The sequence below is a fragment of the Columba livia genome, chromosome 16 (genome assembly GCF_036013475.1).
Source record: "Columba livia isolate bColLiv1 breed racing homer chromosome 16, bColLiv1.pat.W.v2, whole genome shotgun sequence".
Classification (NCBI taxonomy): Eukaryota; Metazoa; Chordata; class Aves; order Columbiformes; family Columbidae; genus Columba; species Columba livia.
This window is the reverse complement of record NC_088617.1, coordinates 10,602,748-10,619,212: the sequence shown is the minus strand read 5'-3', so window position 1 is coordinate 10,619,212 and position 16,465 is coordinate 10,602,748. Positions and strand designations below refer to the sequence as shown.

General features: G+C 48.1%; 1 protein-coding gene across 4 annotated transcripts in view; it reads right to left on the bottom strand.

The window, feature by feature from the left end:
* PMEPA1 (prostate transmembrane protein, androgen induced 1) overlaps positions 1-16,465 on the bottom strand; it is a 46,625-nt gene that overhangs the window by 11,545 nt on the left and 18,615 nt on the right. For all 4 annotated transcript variants that reach the window (XM_065032447.1, XM_065032449.1, XM_065032446.1 and 1 more), the window contains one exon: positions 61-215. In XM_065032447.1, the coding sequence (XP_064888519.1) occupies positions 61-215 (155 nt within the window). The remainder of the gene's footprint in view (positions 1-60; positions 216-16,465) is intronic.

Sequence of the window (16,465 nt, the reverse complement as noted above, 5' to 3'; positions counted from 1 at the left end):
ATATCACATCATTTGGCAAACAGCACAGGACCCGGGTTGGAAGAGCAGGACATGACTTACTGATGAGAGGTTCTCGTCTCTCCGCCTCCCCTGGCTGTGCCGGCTGATGAAGGATCGCGCAGAGAGTTTGTAGTGGTTCAGCAGACACGTGATCACCACCACCATCACCATCATCACCACCACGATTATGATTATCTGTACAAACTCCAACTCCGCTGCAAGAGAGACAGACAGACTTTAAGCCACTGTGAAAAAGCAGCAGGTAACTGAGTGCAAGAAGAACCAACATCGCCAAGATGCCAGTGACACCGCTGCATCCCTCCCCCATAAAGCTGTTATACACGTGTTCGTGGGCTCTGCATGCTTTGACTTCAGCTACTTAATAAAAAAAACTTATTAATTCACTTTTTCAGCGTCACAAAAGAATCTCAAAGAGGCTACTTCAAAGAATGCAGCCCCCTGCTCCCCGGTACCGGCCCATCCGCCACAGGGCACAGGCGGGGGGACCTCGTGCTTTTGGGTGAGACGGCAGCCGGGCGCGATGCCGGAGCTCCAGACAGCCCTGAGCTCAGGGCTCTGCCAGCTGACAGCGGCAGCTTGAGTGGCTTGAACTGCCATAAAGGAAACCTGCCAAAAATCCTCCAAACAAACAAGAACAAGCAAACAACAGACTATCTGGTTAACTCCAGAGACATTTGGCAGGAAGCAGTAAGAAGCCGCTCCTAAAATTTCCTAAGGAAATAATTCCTCACACCTCTCTGAGGCTAAGGAAAATTGAGCACCAGAGGGAAACAGCACTGGGGTCATTATTTCCATGGGTTTGAAACCCAGAGAGCAGATGCCACCCCAAACTGCTCAGTTGTCCCCCATGATCCCCCTCACGCCTGCCCTGGGCTCCCCGTGCCCAGGACTAGGCAGCAGCAACTCCCGTCCTGTCGCAAAGGAGGGGCCAGAGCAGCAAAATTCAATAGTTCTGGGGATTTAAACTTTGTTTGCTTCTCAGTAGGGACAGCTATATAATCCAGTTTTGGAAAGCTGTGCCCTAAGCTATCATGGATGCTGCCATCTGCATTTTATCTATACAGACACACGTATATATCTATGCATACATAGGAAGATCCGCTGTGCCTCAAAGGCCAGCATCGCACTGCTCATGCCAGCCGGGGTGGCTTCTGCTGAGTCAGGCAAATTTCATTTTCTTTTTTCGTGGAAAGTTTTCTCCTGGCACATGGCATTTAAGTGGCAGTAAAAGGAAATAAATGTCAAGAGAAGACTCCAGGTGGTAAGTGCTGCCAGTTACCTCAGAGCTCATTCTGCTAAACAGCAGCTATTTCTGCTGTTGCCCAAAATGCTGAACTAGCTCTGCCAACCACCTCCAAAAAGCAGAATTATGCCTTGAAAGCAGGAACCTTATCGGCCACACAGACCCCCCCGGGGTGTTCTCCAGGTGTCCCACAAAGAGCCAGATCCCATAGGGTCCCCGAGCCCTCTGCCCCACGGACACACGGGCAGAGCCCAGCAGCCCCAGAGCAGCCCAGCTCAGGTGCCGCGCTTGCTTCGGGCAGAAGTCATCACGGAAAAGACAACAAACGAAATGCAACCAACGGTTTCAGGAAGAATTCACCCTCAAAACACAGCCTGTGCTTTGGCTATGGTAAGAAAACGCAAGGAAAAAAAGAATAAGTGAGGCCACCGACGGAAAACTTCTTTTTTTTTTTTTTTTTTAAGAAGAAGTTATATTTCTGAAGAAAAACAAGATCAAGGTAGTTGTAAAGGAAAGTTACTTTCCTAGGATGAGAGGTCCCTTATTATGAACCAAACCTTGCTAAACTGGCCACGGTACGTTGGTGACCAGGTGAAGTTTTGGCCATTGGGAAGCGCTGTCCGTATTCCTTCCGAGGAAGGACACACACAGGATGTGTCATTTCCAAACAACCTACGCCAAGTGTCCTGCACACACAAGAAGCGGAGCCTGAAGCAGAAGATCCCGTCAGGTTCCGGCACAACACACCAGCATCTCATCCACAGCATCCCAGCCTGTGAGGACCAGCACAGCCTCAGAGCAAACTCATCAGCTACACTGATGTGAGCTTTAATCCCAAGAACGCTCATGTTGCCCAATGTGGCCTTTGGAGAAGAAAAAAAATAAAATAAAGAAGCCCTACACACTTAATTTGTGCTTTTCAAGTTTCAAGAGACTCATACCCACTTGAGGCACCAAGGTTTCTGCCAGCTCTCCCTGTTCTAACTTGTCTTTGTGGCCTTCGTTTGCAGAAAGGGAAAAAAACCCAACCAACCAAACACTGGAAAGCTGGATATACTCGGTAAGATTTTATCCAAGCAGCTCTGTCCAACTAATGAAGAAATATCATTAAAAACCCAAACTTTGAGTTAATACGTTATTATACAAGTGCAATTCAGCTGCTATGCTAATAAAAAGACTTTGGGGAATGAAAAACAAGCCAAACTGCAAAGCACATAATTTTAAATTCTACTGGTATTCTTAAAAACACACACACAACAAAACAAGAAAAAAACCACTCAACACATTTTGTATTTGGCTTCCTAATCATTGTCACTTTTCAATTAGAAGAGACCTCATTCCATTTTTCTCTGTAATTTTCCCCAGGGGAAGTGTTATAAATGCACTAGGCTTTACGAGATGGGCATATTCAGCCTCCAAATGCAAAGTAAGGTCACACTAATTTAATTTTGCATAATTTCTACTCCAGAATACGTTTCAAACTAACAGGTTCAGACATCACACTTAAGTGACACAACCCGCTTTTCTGTATATTCTGTCTAGACGCTGCAGCTTTGGGAGTCAGTAACCACGCGTGCAACCGTTTTGCAACTAAGCATTTTTCCCCCAAATTCTCACCATCCTGAAACTGGATATTCGTGATCAAGTAAAAATCGCTTGTCACATCTCATTCTTCAAGCTTGTTACTTGTTTGCCACTTTAAATCCCATGTGGCCTTAAATAAGGGTTTCACAGTAGGTTATAGTGTTATATTAATAAATGATGGGAGCATCCACCGCTTCCCAAAGCTGGGAGACCCCACAACACGCAGCCTGCAGTCGCTCTGCTCAGAAGGCTTTTTGGAGGATGGCAACATCTTGCTGCCTGGACACGGAGGTGAGAAGGCTCTAAAGTGTCCGAAATTTAAAAAAATGGAAGGTGGTGCTGACACGGGGGCGCCTCACCCGCACAGCCCCACTCCTCCCTCCAAAGACACATTTACAGCTCAATAAAAGCAGCTGCAGAAATGTGCATGTCGGAGGTTCCTCGAGTGCCTAAGAACAAAATGCTCAGCACCCACGGGTTTTGAATGCATTAATATTCTTGCAAGGAGGGAGCACTATTTGAGTCAAGGGTGACGCTGGGAGTGCCGAGTCTCTGCACAGGCACAATGCGGGGTTCACAGCAGCCGCAGGGGACACGAGGATACCATATACTTTAAAAGCGCTTCCTTACTTTTTACAGCTATTCTACAGTTCATAAAATGCTTACTATAAAATTAATGCTCGTCCTTCCACAGAGTATCACTGCTGAAGATAAACGCTCTGAAATACAAAGAGGGAAGAAAAATTACACCTGCATTTTGCTGCAATAATTGCGGGTGCTCCAGCTATCATTTACATGTGAACAGAACAGCTTTTCAGACAGGGTCTCAGCCAAGATGACCTTTGCTTTCAGTCAGGTATAATACACATCTGTAGGTCAAACCAGTTATCTGTAAGCTTCAACTACGATTCCTATATATATTGGAATTGAGTATCGTGTGAGAAGTGATGAGAAGGAGAAGTGAAATTACTCAAGAGATAATGGGCAAGCCGAAGAAATGTAGCTGCACTAGGCACAATTCCTAAGGAAAAAAAGTTTTTCAAAAAAAAGATGCCAGTCATCATAAATGCTGTGGTGCACAGAAAACTCAAGTCTGTTTTGCTGAGACAAAACTAAAGCAAGCAGAGAATCCCCTGCGGAATACTCTGCTTCTCCTATGTTCACTTTCACTTCCTCTGGGTATTTTTATCATTAAAAACCCCTTCTTTCTGACTTGAAACAGATTGCTGGGACAGTTCAAGCACAATGAGTCCTAGAACAAGCTCACACAGACTATTGAAAACATGCACTTAAGGGCGTGGAGAAAACACTCCTGCTGCTGATTTCACCTTCTGGTGGACACTGTCTGCTGTGAGGGAACCTAATGCCCTCTTCAAGCCAGACACTAGATGCCTCCCGAGCAAGCCACGCTAATAAAAGTTAATGAACCATCAGTTAATTTTTACCCAGGGTGGATGGGATATACACCTCAGCTGCTGGGTGCTCTCGTGATGGGGCTCTGATGCTGAGGGACCATCATCACTAATTTTGTCAGCATTATTTGAGAAAACACACCTAAAACTCTGTTTTGAGGTTGCTCCACGTGCCTGACAGAGAGGAGAGCTGGAAAGCGAGGCAGGCAAAGCCTTCATAGCCTTGGGCACAGCCCCATCGCTATGGGGAAACTTCCAGCGTTGCCCTGACATCTGCAATAGCGCAGGTCACAGAAAAGGGGGGAAAAAAAAGTGGATTTAAAAAGAAAGCATAACTGCAGCAGCTTCCCCTAATCGAGAAATTGATGTGAATTTGAGTAGCAGAAAAACCCAAAAGGAAGTGAGTAAGAGCTGGGGCGACTAAAAAGCAGTTGGGAACAACGCAAACTTGGCTGTTTCAAGTTTCAGAGAATGGTGGAAATGGCATTTCCCTCTGAATCACCGCTGTGCTATCACTGCTGCTCGCTGGGCAGGACAGGGTTGGACCCAGCCTTGGGTTTGAGCCCAGGGCAATGCAAGGACTGACTTGAAGACCCTCTGCAAACACCTGCAATCTGAGATAAAGAGTCCCCATTTATGCTGGGAGGTGACTCTATAATCCAGCTGTATGGAAATCTCTAGACTGGCCATTTTCCACCATACATAGGGACTATTTTTAATTACATGTCACTTATTTTCCCAGAGAAACCTCCTGTGAGCACCTAAAGCAAGAACCAAGAAACCACACTGTGTACTGCGCCTTCACTGCTGGTCTTCACTTGCTCTGACACACAAGAACTTTTACACTGAGACTGAATGGGTGCTTTTGTACAGTGGTTCCTCCAGCGCTCACCCTGACCCTGGGCACCTACATCTGCTGCCAAGTGGGAAGCCAAGGCTCCCAGCCCACCCACTGCAGAGGGACAACATCTTCCCTGGGTCATGCCAGCCAGGATGGAGATTCAGCTCAGACTCAGCCTCACTGAAGACCCTGGTCCCTCCAGGAACTGCAGAAGGAACACGGAGCAGAAGAGTAATGTGACACTTACAGAGAGGTGGTGGCAGAGTCAAGAAGAGCATCTCACTTTCTGCCCCTGTAGCCCTTGCTCTAACTAGAAAGCAGGACTTCCTGCTCCCTGTTATGGATGGTGACTTTGTGGATCACCTACTGTTATTTACAGAGGTTCACGCAGGTGACAGCACCGTGACTCAAGAGATCCCAGCCAAGAGCCCACAGTGACATGGAGCTGGGCACCTCCGTGGGGACTGTCCCACTGCAGCCCTCAGGCACAGCCCCGGGGATCACAGACAGTCGAGTCACGTCTAGTCCTGAAGGTTATGAAATCCGTAAATGAATTGCTGCCTACTGTCGGCTAAATAGAGTGGCACTGTAATGTCACACTGCATGTCCCGGCTTCTTCCATAATCCTTGGGGGAATTAGGGTAAGATCAACTGACTGCAATGCCCCGTCCCTATGCAACCCCCCTATATCCCAGAAAGGAAGGTCTTTACACTTACACACACACACACACACACACACACACACACACACACACACACACACAGAGTCTTTCCAGACGTGGCGAAATTAACCGGTTGAATTAATGAAAAGTGTTGACAAATCTGCAGCGAGCACTTTCATCCCTTGTTTTCCATTAACACCTCCGATATCCACAGAGCTGCCCTGGCTGTGTGACTCAGAGCAAGACGCAGCAGAGATGTGCACAGTCCTGACAGCAGTTCCCTCTCCTCCCAATTTTCTCATCTTTCCATCCACCCCCACCCTTGGGCATCTTCTGTTTGAACAGGTTCCTTATAGCCCTTGATGGCAGCGCTCTAGTTACATTAAAAAAAAAAAGGCATGTAAAAGACATAAATAAAGGTACAGTTACTTCTCAACTGAGCATGTGCAGATGAGGCTATTCAAGAGTAATCAGGAAGGTGGTGAGGAGAAATAAAAGTCCAAATCAGACTGGTACTAGCAATAATTTGAAGCTTGGAGCTGAAGAGCATCCTTTCATCCTTCCTTTCTATCCGTGACTCCCCAAATTCTGCACTTACAAGCTTTGTTGGAGGCCAAGCAATGATGCCAAGAGCAGTTTAAGGCCAGGAACCTTAAAGACGTCTTTACAAGCTTGTGCAGCTCCTCAAAGAGCAAATGGAAAAAAGTCAAGGAATAGGAGCAAAGTTCCCCCTTTTCCAGCATCAGTCAGTGCCTGTCAGCACCCAAAGCCTGGCCTGCTCCATCACCATCCCACAGCAAGCAACCTTTTTGGCTGCTGGTCCAGAGGTCCCTGCCTGCTCCTCTACCCACTCATGCATAGGCTTTGACAGGCAGAAGAAGGACATGACCCAGCATTTTCTCCAACAGACCTGGGCTGCCGTCTTTGCACAAAACTTATTGCCAATGGGTAGGCAGAGGCGCTGCCCTAAACTGGAAGTGATGGGTCTGACTTTCAGCTGTTCTCAGCACCCACTTCTCCAGCTGAAGGCAGCGGCTAGGGCAGAGGCTTGGGCACCAGCAGGCTGCAGAGGAGGAGAGACACCCTTATCCATTCTGTCAGCTATTTGACAGCCCGACCCACTCCCTCCCCGGCCTCCGCTGACATTTCAGAGCACCACACGCAGCTCCAGCGGTGCCCAGAGGCACTGGCGAGAACAAGGAGACGTGCAAGGACAGTCCTTGCCACGAACAGCTGAGAGCCTACCACCACCATGCATGCCCCAGTAATCAGGGCATAAAGCAAGTCCTAATCACTTTCGGAAAATGAAAGCTGAGGACACCCCGTACAGTCTTGCCTCACACATACCAACATGCCGTCTTTCGCAAGCAGAGAACCAGAAGGGCCAGCAGCTGACAATACTGGTCTGCAGCAGACCTGGACCAAAGAGGGGTCCACAGAGCTAGCCTGAGGTCTTCCCAGTCCCTGTGCACACCTACCTGAGCTCAGTTTAGAGCAGGTTTTATGTCTGCCACAAGACCTTGCATCTGTACCTGCTGGCTGCAACTTCACTTTTGGAGAGCAGGGGACAGATGTTATACCACAATTTGGGCACACGTTGGACCAGCACATGGTTCTCTGCAAGGACTGGAGGGTTAAACTTGGCAGAAGTGCAGTTGTTATGCCAGATGCTCATCAAAGCCTCTGTAAAAGGATGTGGGTTAAGCAACATAGCCAAAGAGTAGACCTCATTTTTTCTACTCAAGGGAAAAGAATGTGAATTTGAGAAGAGCCATCCGAATCTAGTCACCCACCAGAGCTACGATTTTAGCAGGGAATGAACTCCTCAACAAGCAGCTGTGGGGATTGGACTTCATAGCAACCCCTAGGAGAGGCAGCAGGGCCAGTGCTGGGACCATGTCTGACCATGGCCCCTCACCCTCCTCTGTTCATCATATGGCATGGAGCAAAATACCCTGGCACGCCAGCAACACTGCCCAGTGCAAGCAGCTCTGCCCTGGCCCATCCGTCCCAGCCCTGCCTGGAAAGGAGACATGCCCATTATGCTAAACATCACATTTGAACTGCTCTAATTTAAGCAAGAACCAAAACAGCTCCAGGCAACAGCTGGAATCCAAAGGCTGTCAGAGAGGATGCAGCACTAAACGGTGCTCCTGGTTTACAGAGGCCATTTCAGCCACCAGATGCTGAACTCCACTCCTTAAAGAGACCAATGTCCTCCCTCTCAGAGACCAGGGATGCAGAAGAGATGAAAGAACAAAGAACTTCAGATGGCAGATTACTCACTCTTCACTGCCCATCTGTTAGGTCATCTTAGAAACAATCAGACCAGGCAAAGTCATTACTGCAATATTTGTGTATTAGCATTTATCTGCTACATTTACCTTCTAAATAATACCTCTATAAAACTACATACAAAGGGCCCATCAGATTGTCAACAATTGCATTTGTTTACAAGGCAGCACAGGAAGCACTGGAGATAAATACAGAGTGTGATTTTGATATTGCCGCTGCTGGCGTGGATCAGCAGAGTCGTGAAGCCAGAGTTGCAGCAGGAACACTGAGGCATCAAAGAGAGGAGGATCAGGCCCGTGACAACAGGCAGGACAGCTGGAAAGAGCCAGTGGCATTTGGTCCTGCTTCATGCATCATCAGTACAGTTAACAGCTAAACTGCATTTCTAGATTCAACATGGCCAGTTCTGATGTACAAAGCAGAAATAACACTGTGTGAGCTAGTGATGGCCGGCTGAGAACGATGCAGGAAGGCAGAGAGCAAGCGGGACTGAGAAAAACCATTACTGGAAAACAGGTGATAGGGCCCCAAGAATGCATGTTGACAGCGTCAATCCTTTGGCCACAACTGTGTGGTTAATATAGCTCATTTTCTTCATTTGTCACCCGGGGTAATCAAGAATCACATCCTCTGAGTCACTGACAAAGGACGGCCTCAACCTGCACCCCCACCCCCTTTTTTTGTTTGTTTTAAAGGAAATGGCTCCATTGCATGATTATAGCCATGGAAGCATCATACTGTTCAGAAAACTTTTTAGTCCTTGTAAAGCAGCAACTGTACCGATCACACCACTGTGCCCGTTTATAAAAGGCGACCATCCCAAGCTAGCACTGGCACGGCAGCAGCTGTGGGGAGCAGGACGGGTGTTCACGGGCCGGGAAGGCAGGACGGGCATGGACATTGCAAACCAGAGCACGGGGGCCAGCAGCTTTAGCTGGGACACCTCCTGGCTCTGAGCAGAGACCTGTCAACTGGAGAATTGTTTAGAGAAACTGCAAAAGACACTAACCAGCTCCCTCGTAGCAATGAGAACTAACCGGGTTCTTTGGGACATTCAGACTCTCTGAAATCTTGCATAGGCCAAGCCCTTCCCTTCTTTTTTTGTGCCCATTTCTCTCGCCCTACCCTTTTCCAGGGTTTTGAGACATTTTATGCACAGTCAGCCTGATCCCAGCCTACCGAGGTGACTGGAAGGTGTACATTGCTTTTGAAGTTACTCCCAAGGGTAAGGACAGCTAGACTGGATTAAAAGAATAAAGTAATTTTGATTTTCCACTTAAAAGATAGGTAAATTTGCTTGCTTGCTAGAGAATGTTGAGCAAGGCTCATGGCTCCCACCAAGCTGAGAAGAACCAGAGCATCTCCAGCTTCCCAAGAGGTGGCACAATGGCATCAGGTCCAGACGATGTCTGGGACAGGGCAGCGCGTCACCTCACCCCCTTGAACACGAGCATCCGGAGAGGGACACAGGAACAAGAGTTTACAGTCGGCAATCATAAACAGCATGAACCGGAAAAAAAATACAATCTAAGAACAAGTGAAAAAACCACGGTACACAATATCAGGATCAAACCCTGCCAGCTGACCCTGAAAGACCGGAGAGGTTTGTTTGTCAGGGGTATCTCTACAGCTAGTAAAAATAAACACATTAATAAATAAGTATTTTGGTATACCCTGGAAACACTCATGATCAATATGTGGCTCGCTACCATAGCCTTTTTTTTCCCTTCCACCCAGCAGAAACTCATGACAAAGGAAAGCACATCTCCTTTATGAACTTAGCTATAAATACTTTTGCTAACTGCCATTTAGGAATTTCATTTCCTGCTTGAGCAAGTCCTGTTGAAAGAGGCAATTACCAAATTTGTTTCTAGTTATAGAAATAGATGTTTGTTGCTGCCCACATCTGTTTCGACAGACAAAATGCCAGTCACGGATGTTCCAAGGAGAGCAAGCTCTCCATCCAGGGAGGGCTTTGCCACCTTCTCCAGAAAGCTAGCAGCAATTAAAGCAATCGGGTTCACAATTCCGCCATCACTTCAGCCCCATGTCTCGCTGTAGCTGAGCTGCCTCACAGCAGCGGGACACCTGGAGCCTCACAGTCACCTGGCGCAGGTCACCGAGCGCTGCCACCATGCCGCAGCACCGTCCCTGCTCCTGCTGCTGGAGACACCAAGAAACACACATTTCATTAAGCACCGAGCCCATCAAAACAAGGCAACTTCCATTCTGCAGGTCGCAAGGATCCCGTATGCTGCATCTGTTGATTGCACAGCAAGGAAGGCAGCAGTGAAGCATTCTCCCGGCCTGCAAAGTATCACGGTTGCACGGGCTCTCCTGCCCCGTGTGGGACACCCCACTGCAAAACAGGGTGCGGAGATGGAGGCTTATGGCTGTCACTGGCATGGACCACAGCCTCTCCCAGCTGAATGCTGTATACACCAGCTTTTACTAGGCATCTCTCCCCCTTTCCACTCCTCTCCACCCTGGCTGTCCTCTAAAAAGCTCCCAATTCCATTTATTGCTGGGAAAACCATTCATCAGCTGACTCCCAAGAGGCTCAGCTGCCAGCACAGTGCCCAGTAAGTCCTGTGGGACCAGCGCTCGAGCAGAGACATCCCGAGAGGGACACACGGACAAGCAGCAATGCCTGTGCCTCCCTGCTGCACAGCACCCATCAACTCGCACCCCGTGCCTGGCCCGGGGATGCGGCACAGGCACAGAGAAGCCAGGAGACACCCGAAGCTGTGGCTGGGGAACCTTGGCTCCTGCAGTATTTCTCCTGTGTGAACCAGCATTGCTGCCCCCACGCCACCAGCACGGCCCATTGGCATTTGTGAGCGGTGCCAGGAAATGCACAGCTGGCAGACAAGTGTCGAAATACGGATTGGGCAAGCTGGCCAAAGCCACACGGGTCACAACAGGGCTGTAACTGCGACCGGACTTCCTCAGCCCTGTCCAGGGCCATTCAGCCGGACACCTCTCCCTTCTCTGTCTGTTCTTACATGCTGTTATCATCTATATCGTTTTGCAGCTTTTGCTTCCAAAAGGAGTGACCTTCACAAGGTAAGTTATTCCCATGGAACAAGGACAATCTTAAATTACAGGCATAATTATGCAGTGCAGAAAAAAAATATGCAAAATGCATGCAAATGCCCAGACATGCACACTGCGTTTGGTCACTGCAATATTCAAGTTCAGTTCTTGAACGGGTCTGAACACCACCAGATGGGAGAGAATGCATGTGCATACTCTCACACAGAGATGTGAAAAAAATATATATTTATATACAGAAACACATACCCCAGAGCGAATGGGGGAGGTGAGTAAAAACGCCCCAAATTTGACAAAATTAAAGGTAATAAATTTACTTCCACCTCAGCTGTAGCAACAGCCTGCAAAAGGCTTTAACTCCTACAGCAGATATGCTGGAAAGTCTAAGCTTTGCTGTAATGTTTTGCACTTGTGAGTTTTTAAGCACGCACAAAACGAGAAGCTGTTCCCCCATGCAAAACCCAGCAGCGCTTGCTCAGCAGAGATGGTTTTCAGTGTGGAGAACAGGGCTGGGTTCCCCTGCCCTCCCCATCCCCATCCCTAGCACATCTGTGTCCTCCTGCCCACCCCATTGTCCCCAGCACCCCCAGACTGATGACAGGGAGCGGTGGTGGTGAGATGACCTGCCGGGTCAGCCCCGACAATGGGTTTTGGGGGCGGTTGGAGGCCAGGAGCCCCCCAGCTCGCCCACCCCCTCGGCGGAGGCAATTTCAAGCCACTTGCCACCTGCCTGCAGGGACAGGGACAGTCGGTGGCGGGTGGCAGCCCGGGCGGGGGAGCGCGGCAGCTGCCCCTGCACTGGGACACAGAGTGACTTGGCGAAGGGGGGAAGAGCAGGGAGAGGAGGATTATCCATGGACACAGCTTGTCCCCTTTTCACTGCATTTAACAATAAAGCAGTAGCTATAGCAACGGGGTTAATTAATGCATCCCATTTGCATAACTAAAACTCTGAACCCATTCAAACCTTGCTGATATTTTCATTCTTAAACCCGGCCTGCAAGGCTGCGCTCTTATGGCGAGGGGAACCCAAACAAACACAGCCGCACGGATGTGTCGCTGCACACGCAGAGAGCCGCAGGTACAGGCGGGACACGGCGCAGAACTGGGGCACGAAGCCATCGCTCCCGCAGCCCGACCTGCCCCAAGCTCCAGGACAGATCTGCTCCACATACCTTTATTCCCCAGAAAGCATTAGCATTTGCTAATAAGCCTGCAGAAAAGAACCAAAAAACAGTGGCTGAAGCATCCTTCAAAAAAAAATAAAGGGAAAAAGTTATTTTTTTCAGAGATGGAGGGAGTAAAGCACATTCCAAGACAGAGGGGGTAAGGAGATAGGCAATGTAAAGGTTTCAGACTATCGTATAACCAGAGGGGGAAATGTCTTCTCACCACAAACATGCATCTGCATGATGTCTAGACAGTCATAAAAAGGGCAATTAAAGTACTGCAGGCTGCAGTAAGCTAATGTCTCCTCTCCCAGTCTAAACAGTTGAAACATACTGTACTAACTTCGAGAAAAAAAAATATAGGATAGAGAGAGAAAGACAAGTTTGTAAGGAAAAAAATGTTTTGAAATTCAGCTTTAAATAAGCCAGTAAATTAATTCAACCTTGTCAAATCTTTGCCTTATAACATATCAAATATTCCGCCTGCATCCTGTCTAGACTGCGATAACAAAGGGCATTTAAAGCCCTGCAAGATGCGCTGACAGAGTAGCCATTTAAAGATGCAGTATTGCTTTCTCCATCTAAAACGATTTGTCAGATGGAGTTAAAATGGAAATGATAAGTAATCACTCTGGTTCACAACCATTTCAAAAGAAAAAAACCACAAAAACCCCACAGCTCATAGATGTAAATCCCACTAAAATCATTCCAATGTATCATTCCAGTGGGATTTGTTTGGCCTTTTTTTTTTTTTTTAATAGCATTTGCCTGTTTGTTTTTTTAAATTTTGTTAATCTGAGAGTCACTAGCTTTCTGCAGCACATGCATTTCTAAATAGGGGTGTATTATGTTTGAAAAAGCCAGCTCTGAGTATTAATTGGTTTATTGCTATAAAATGAAGACTTGCGGGGTTAACATTTGAAAACGATTTTTAAAAATTTACTTAAAAGCAAAAAAATAAACTATCTGACATGAGAGAAACTGGCCCGTCTCCACCACTGATGGAGCTCAGCCTGGGCAGCCTCTGTCCTCAGGAGAGCAAGAGAGAAAGGAAAGTTAAAGCAAACTATGTGGGTGTGTGCAACGTGGGGTTTTTTTACTGAGAAAGGGCTGTTTTCTGGAAAAAGGGGAAAACAGATAAAATCTTGCCTAAGACAAGAAACATTCTCCTCCCATCCTGAGCTTTATCAGCTGTTGGAGAAACAAAATCTCAAAAAAAAAAAAACAACCCCAAAAATATACAATATAGCTGATGTGGCTCAGCAGGACAGCTGACACTGCCAGTGGTGGAGCGAGCACCTACGGGCACCCTGCAGGCTCCGCTTTTAACAAAATGCAAGACTGACTTTTAAAGAGTTTATTTTGTTGTGACACGACCAGAAGCCCCTGGCGCGGGAGGGGCTGGGACGCGCCCACCCCCGGGTCCAGGCACACCATATGGTCACCTCTGGGGGCGGACACGGTGGGGAGTCACCCCTGGAGGTTCACCACCAGGTTAACTGCAGTTCCTCTCCGCTCCTCACCAACAGCATCCCACCACCATCACCTCATCTGCACCTCCCTCTGCCTCCCCACCCTTCTTTCTTAATTATTATTTTAATAAGACTGTTTCCAACTTCACTGCTCATTCTGCAATAGCCCAAGGGCTACAACTGTTCATTAGACAGAATTTCTGCCTTAATTGCACTGACACAGATGTGTAGGTTATCTGGAAGAAATTACTAAAATGAGCAGTAAAGAATGGGGCTGGATGCTTTTCTTCCCTTACGGAGAGTTTAATTTAGCATTATTTCCCCCACGCCCCATACAGGCAGCATCACTGCGGGTTCACAGAGGAATTAACCCCAAATTGCCCCTGCTGCTGCAGTGCATACAGGTGCACTTTGCTCCCCAGGCCGCGCTAGGATTTCTGCAGGGGTAAGAAGTGCATATTTACCCTCAGGGGCTGCAGACGTGCCGGGGAAGCACCAAACCCCGGCAGGGCAGGAGGCGATGCCACCGCTGCCCCAAGGCTGGTGCCCATCCCAGCACCGGGGTGGGAAACAGGCCCCCTTGGTCCCCCCTGATCCTCTACAAAGAGATAAATCACCAGACACAGAAAAACACCATCGCTTCTGCTCAACAGCGTCCAGGCTTCAAACCGACCACGGTTGTGCAGCTGTCAAATCAGCCATGGAGTTTACATGAACTTCCTCTGCAATTCATGTTGGCGAGAGCCAGACATATAACAACCTTGGATTCACAGAATTATTCACAGTGTTATTTCTATTTAAACCCTCTATTTGAGCTCCATACACTCATACTTCACATATAATACACATGCACATATACACAAAACGCAGAAGTGAGCCAGATCCAGAAGGATTTCACTTCACCAAGAGCGCTGCCTAATAGGGATTTCAGGTTTTGGCGCACTGTTATTACTTAATAGATTTTAATTCAATAATAAAAAGTATACACCTGCCAATTTTTTGTTAGGTCTTCTTGCCAGGGAAGGAAAAAAAGAAAAAAAAAAAGAAACCGTGCAAGAAACTTGCTATGAACTTATTTATCAAACTGCTCCTTACCCACCCCCAGGCAAGGGGCTGCTCTCCCCCACAGCACCCAGGGACTCCAGCCACCCAGGGTGGGCTGGGGAACAAACAGATGCACATCAAAGGTTCAAGTCCTATCTCTGAATATGGCTAAAAGCCATTAAAAACGTCTCCTTCAGCAAAACTCATCTTTGATTTAAATTGGGGGAGAGTAAATTTCACAAATGCTTCATGTCAAAAAAATTCTGCATTAAGGGAAAAAAAAAAACCTTCCTTTGTTGCTAGGGGACTTACTTGCTTTGTATCTGCTAAGAACCTTTAAAATTCCACCACTATATTTTAACAAAACCCCGAGACTGAAGCATCTCGTGTGCTAAAAAAAAATCAAGAAACAGAACACATCAGTTCTATCCTTCATTTGTAAGTACTTTGCTCAGGCCTGACTTCGTTTTGTATCTTGGTCCTCGAAGCTTTTTGGCAGTTCGCTCCAGACTTACTGGCAAGGGCTAAAAGGTTTCTGTTTAGCTGGTGTCAGCTGAGCATCTGTGCCTGCAAGAACTGGAGTGGGGGTGATCCCAACTGCATTTCAAAAGCACATTTCTTTTTTGGGAGCTGTCACAATAATTTTAAGCCTGGGCGTGTTTGGGTAGCGGGGTGACTCCCTCCGAGGGGTCCCCATTTCAGGCCACAGCAGAGCGCCTGATTCTGGGAAGCATTCCTGACCGGCGGAGGGAAAAGGAGCTGGGAACACTCCCTAACCTGTGACCCCGCTAACAAAAGGCAGGGAGAGCGTCTAGACCTCCAGTCTGCCGGGACTGAAGGGCAGCATTGTGCTGCCGCAGACACGGCACCGCGCGGGCTGCGGGACGGGAGCGATGCAAACCCCAGCTGCAGACACCCACGGGCATCGCCCCAAAACACAGCTGGGTGTGGAGGGAGGGGGCCCAGGCACAGCCCACTCTTCCTCGCTGGAGCTCCTGGTTCCCAGCACAGCTGGACCCAGTGGAGATGGAGAAGCTCATTGCATTTCCAGCCTGGGTTTCCCTTCCCCTCTGTGTATTTCAGACACACCCTCTTTATACTCCCAAACTCAACCATCCCGCATTTCGGCTCCGTGCGGATCACCAGCAGGAGAGAACAAAAAAAAGTGTTTTCTTTCACAGACCCTTTACGTTTTGCTTTCCCCGTCCACCTCAGTTAGAAGGGGACAAACCAAGATTTTCCTCTCCGCCAGACCCAGAGATCAGCTCAACATTAAAAACGCTGAATTGGAGACCGAGCTCTGTCACGTATTGCTTGTGTGACCCAGGACAAGCCCTCTGGCTTCTTTGTGTTGTAGGTCCCCACATACAAAAATACAAATACCCTAAATAAACCCTGGAGCTAATGGCAGGTTACTGCCAGGGAACTGCACACAGAGAAAACAAAAGACCTATTAAAAGCCCTCCTTCATCTCTGCCAGAATAAAACACTCTTACCCAGTACTTCAAGAGATGCATTAAAGGTGAGAGAGCATCCAGGGTTTTTAGGGACACCCCTGGCAGAGCAGGGGAAGCAGACCCCAGGCAGCCACCCTTTCTGTGTCCCAGGACAGGGCTGTCCCCAGGCCCTGGCCATGCTGCTGCAGGGAGCGGGAGCAGGACTGGTCCC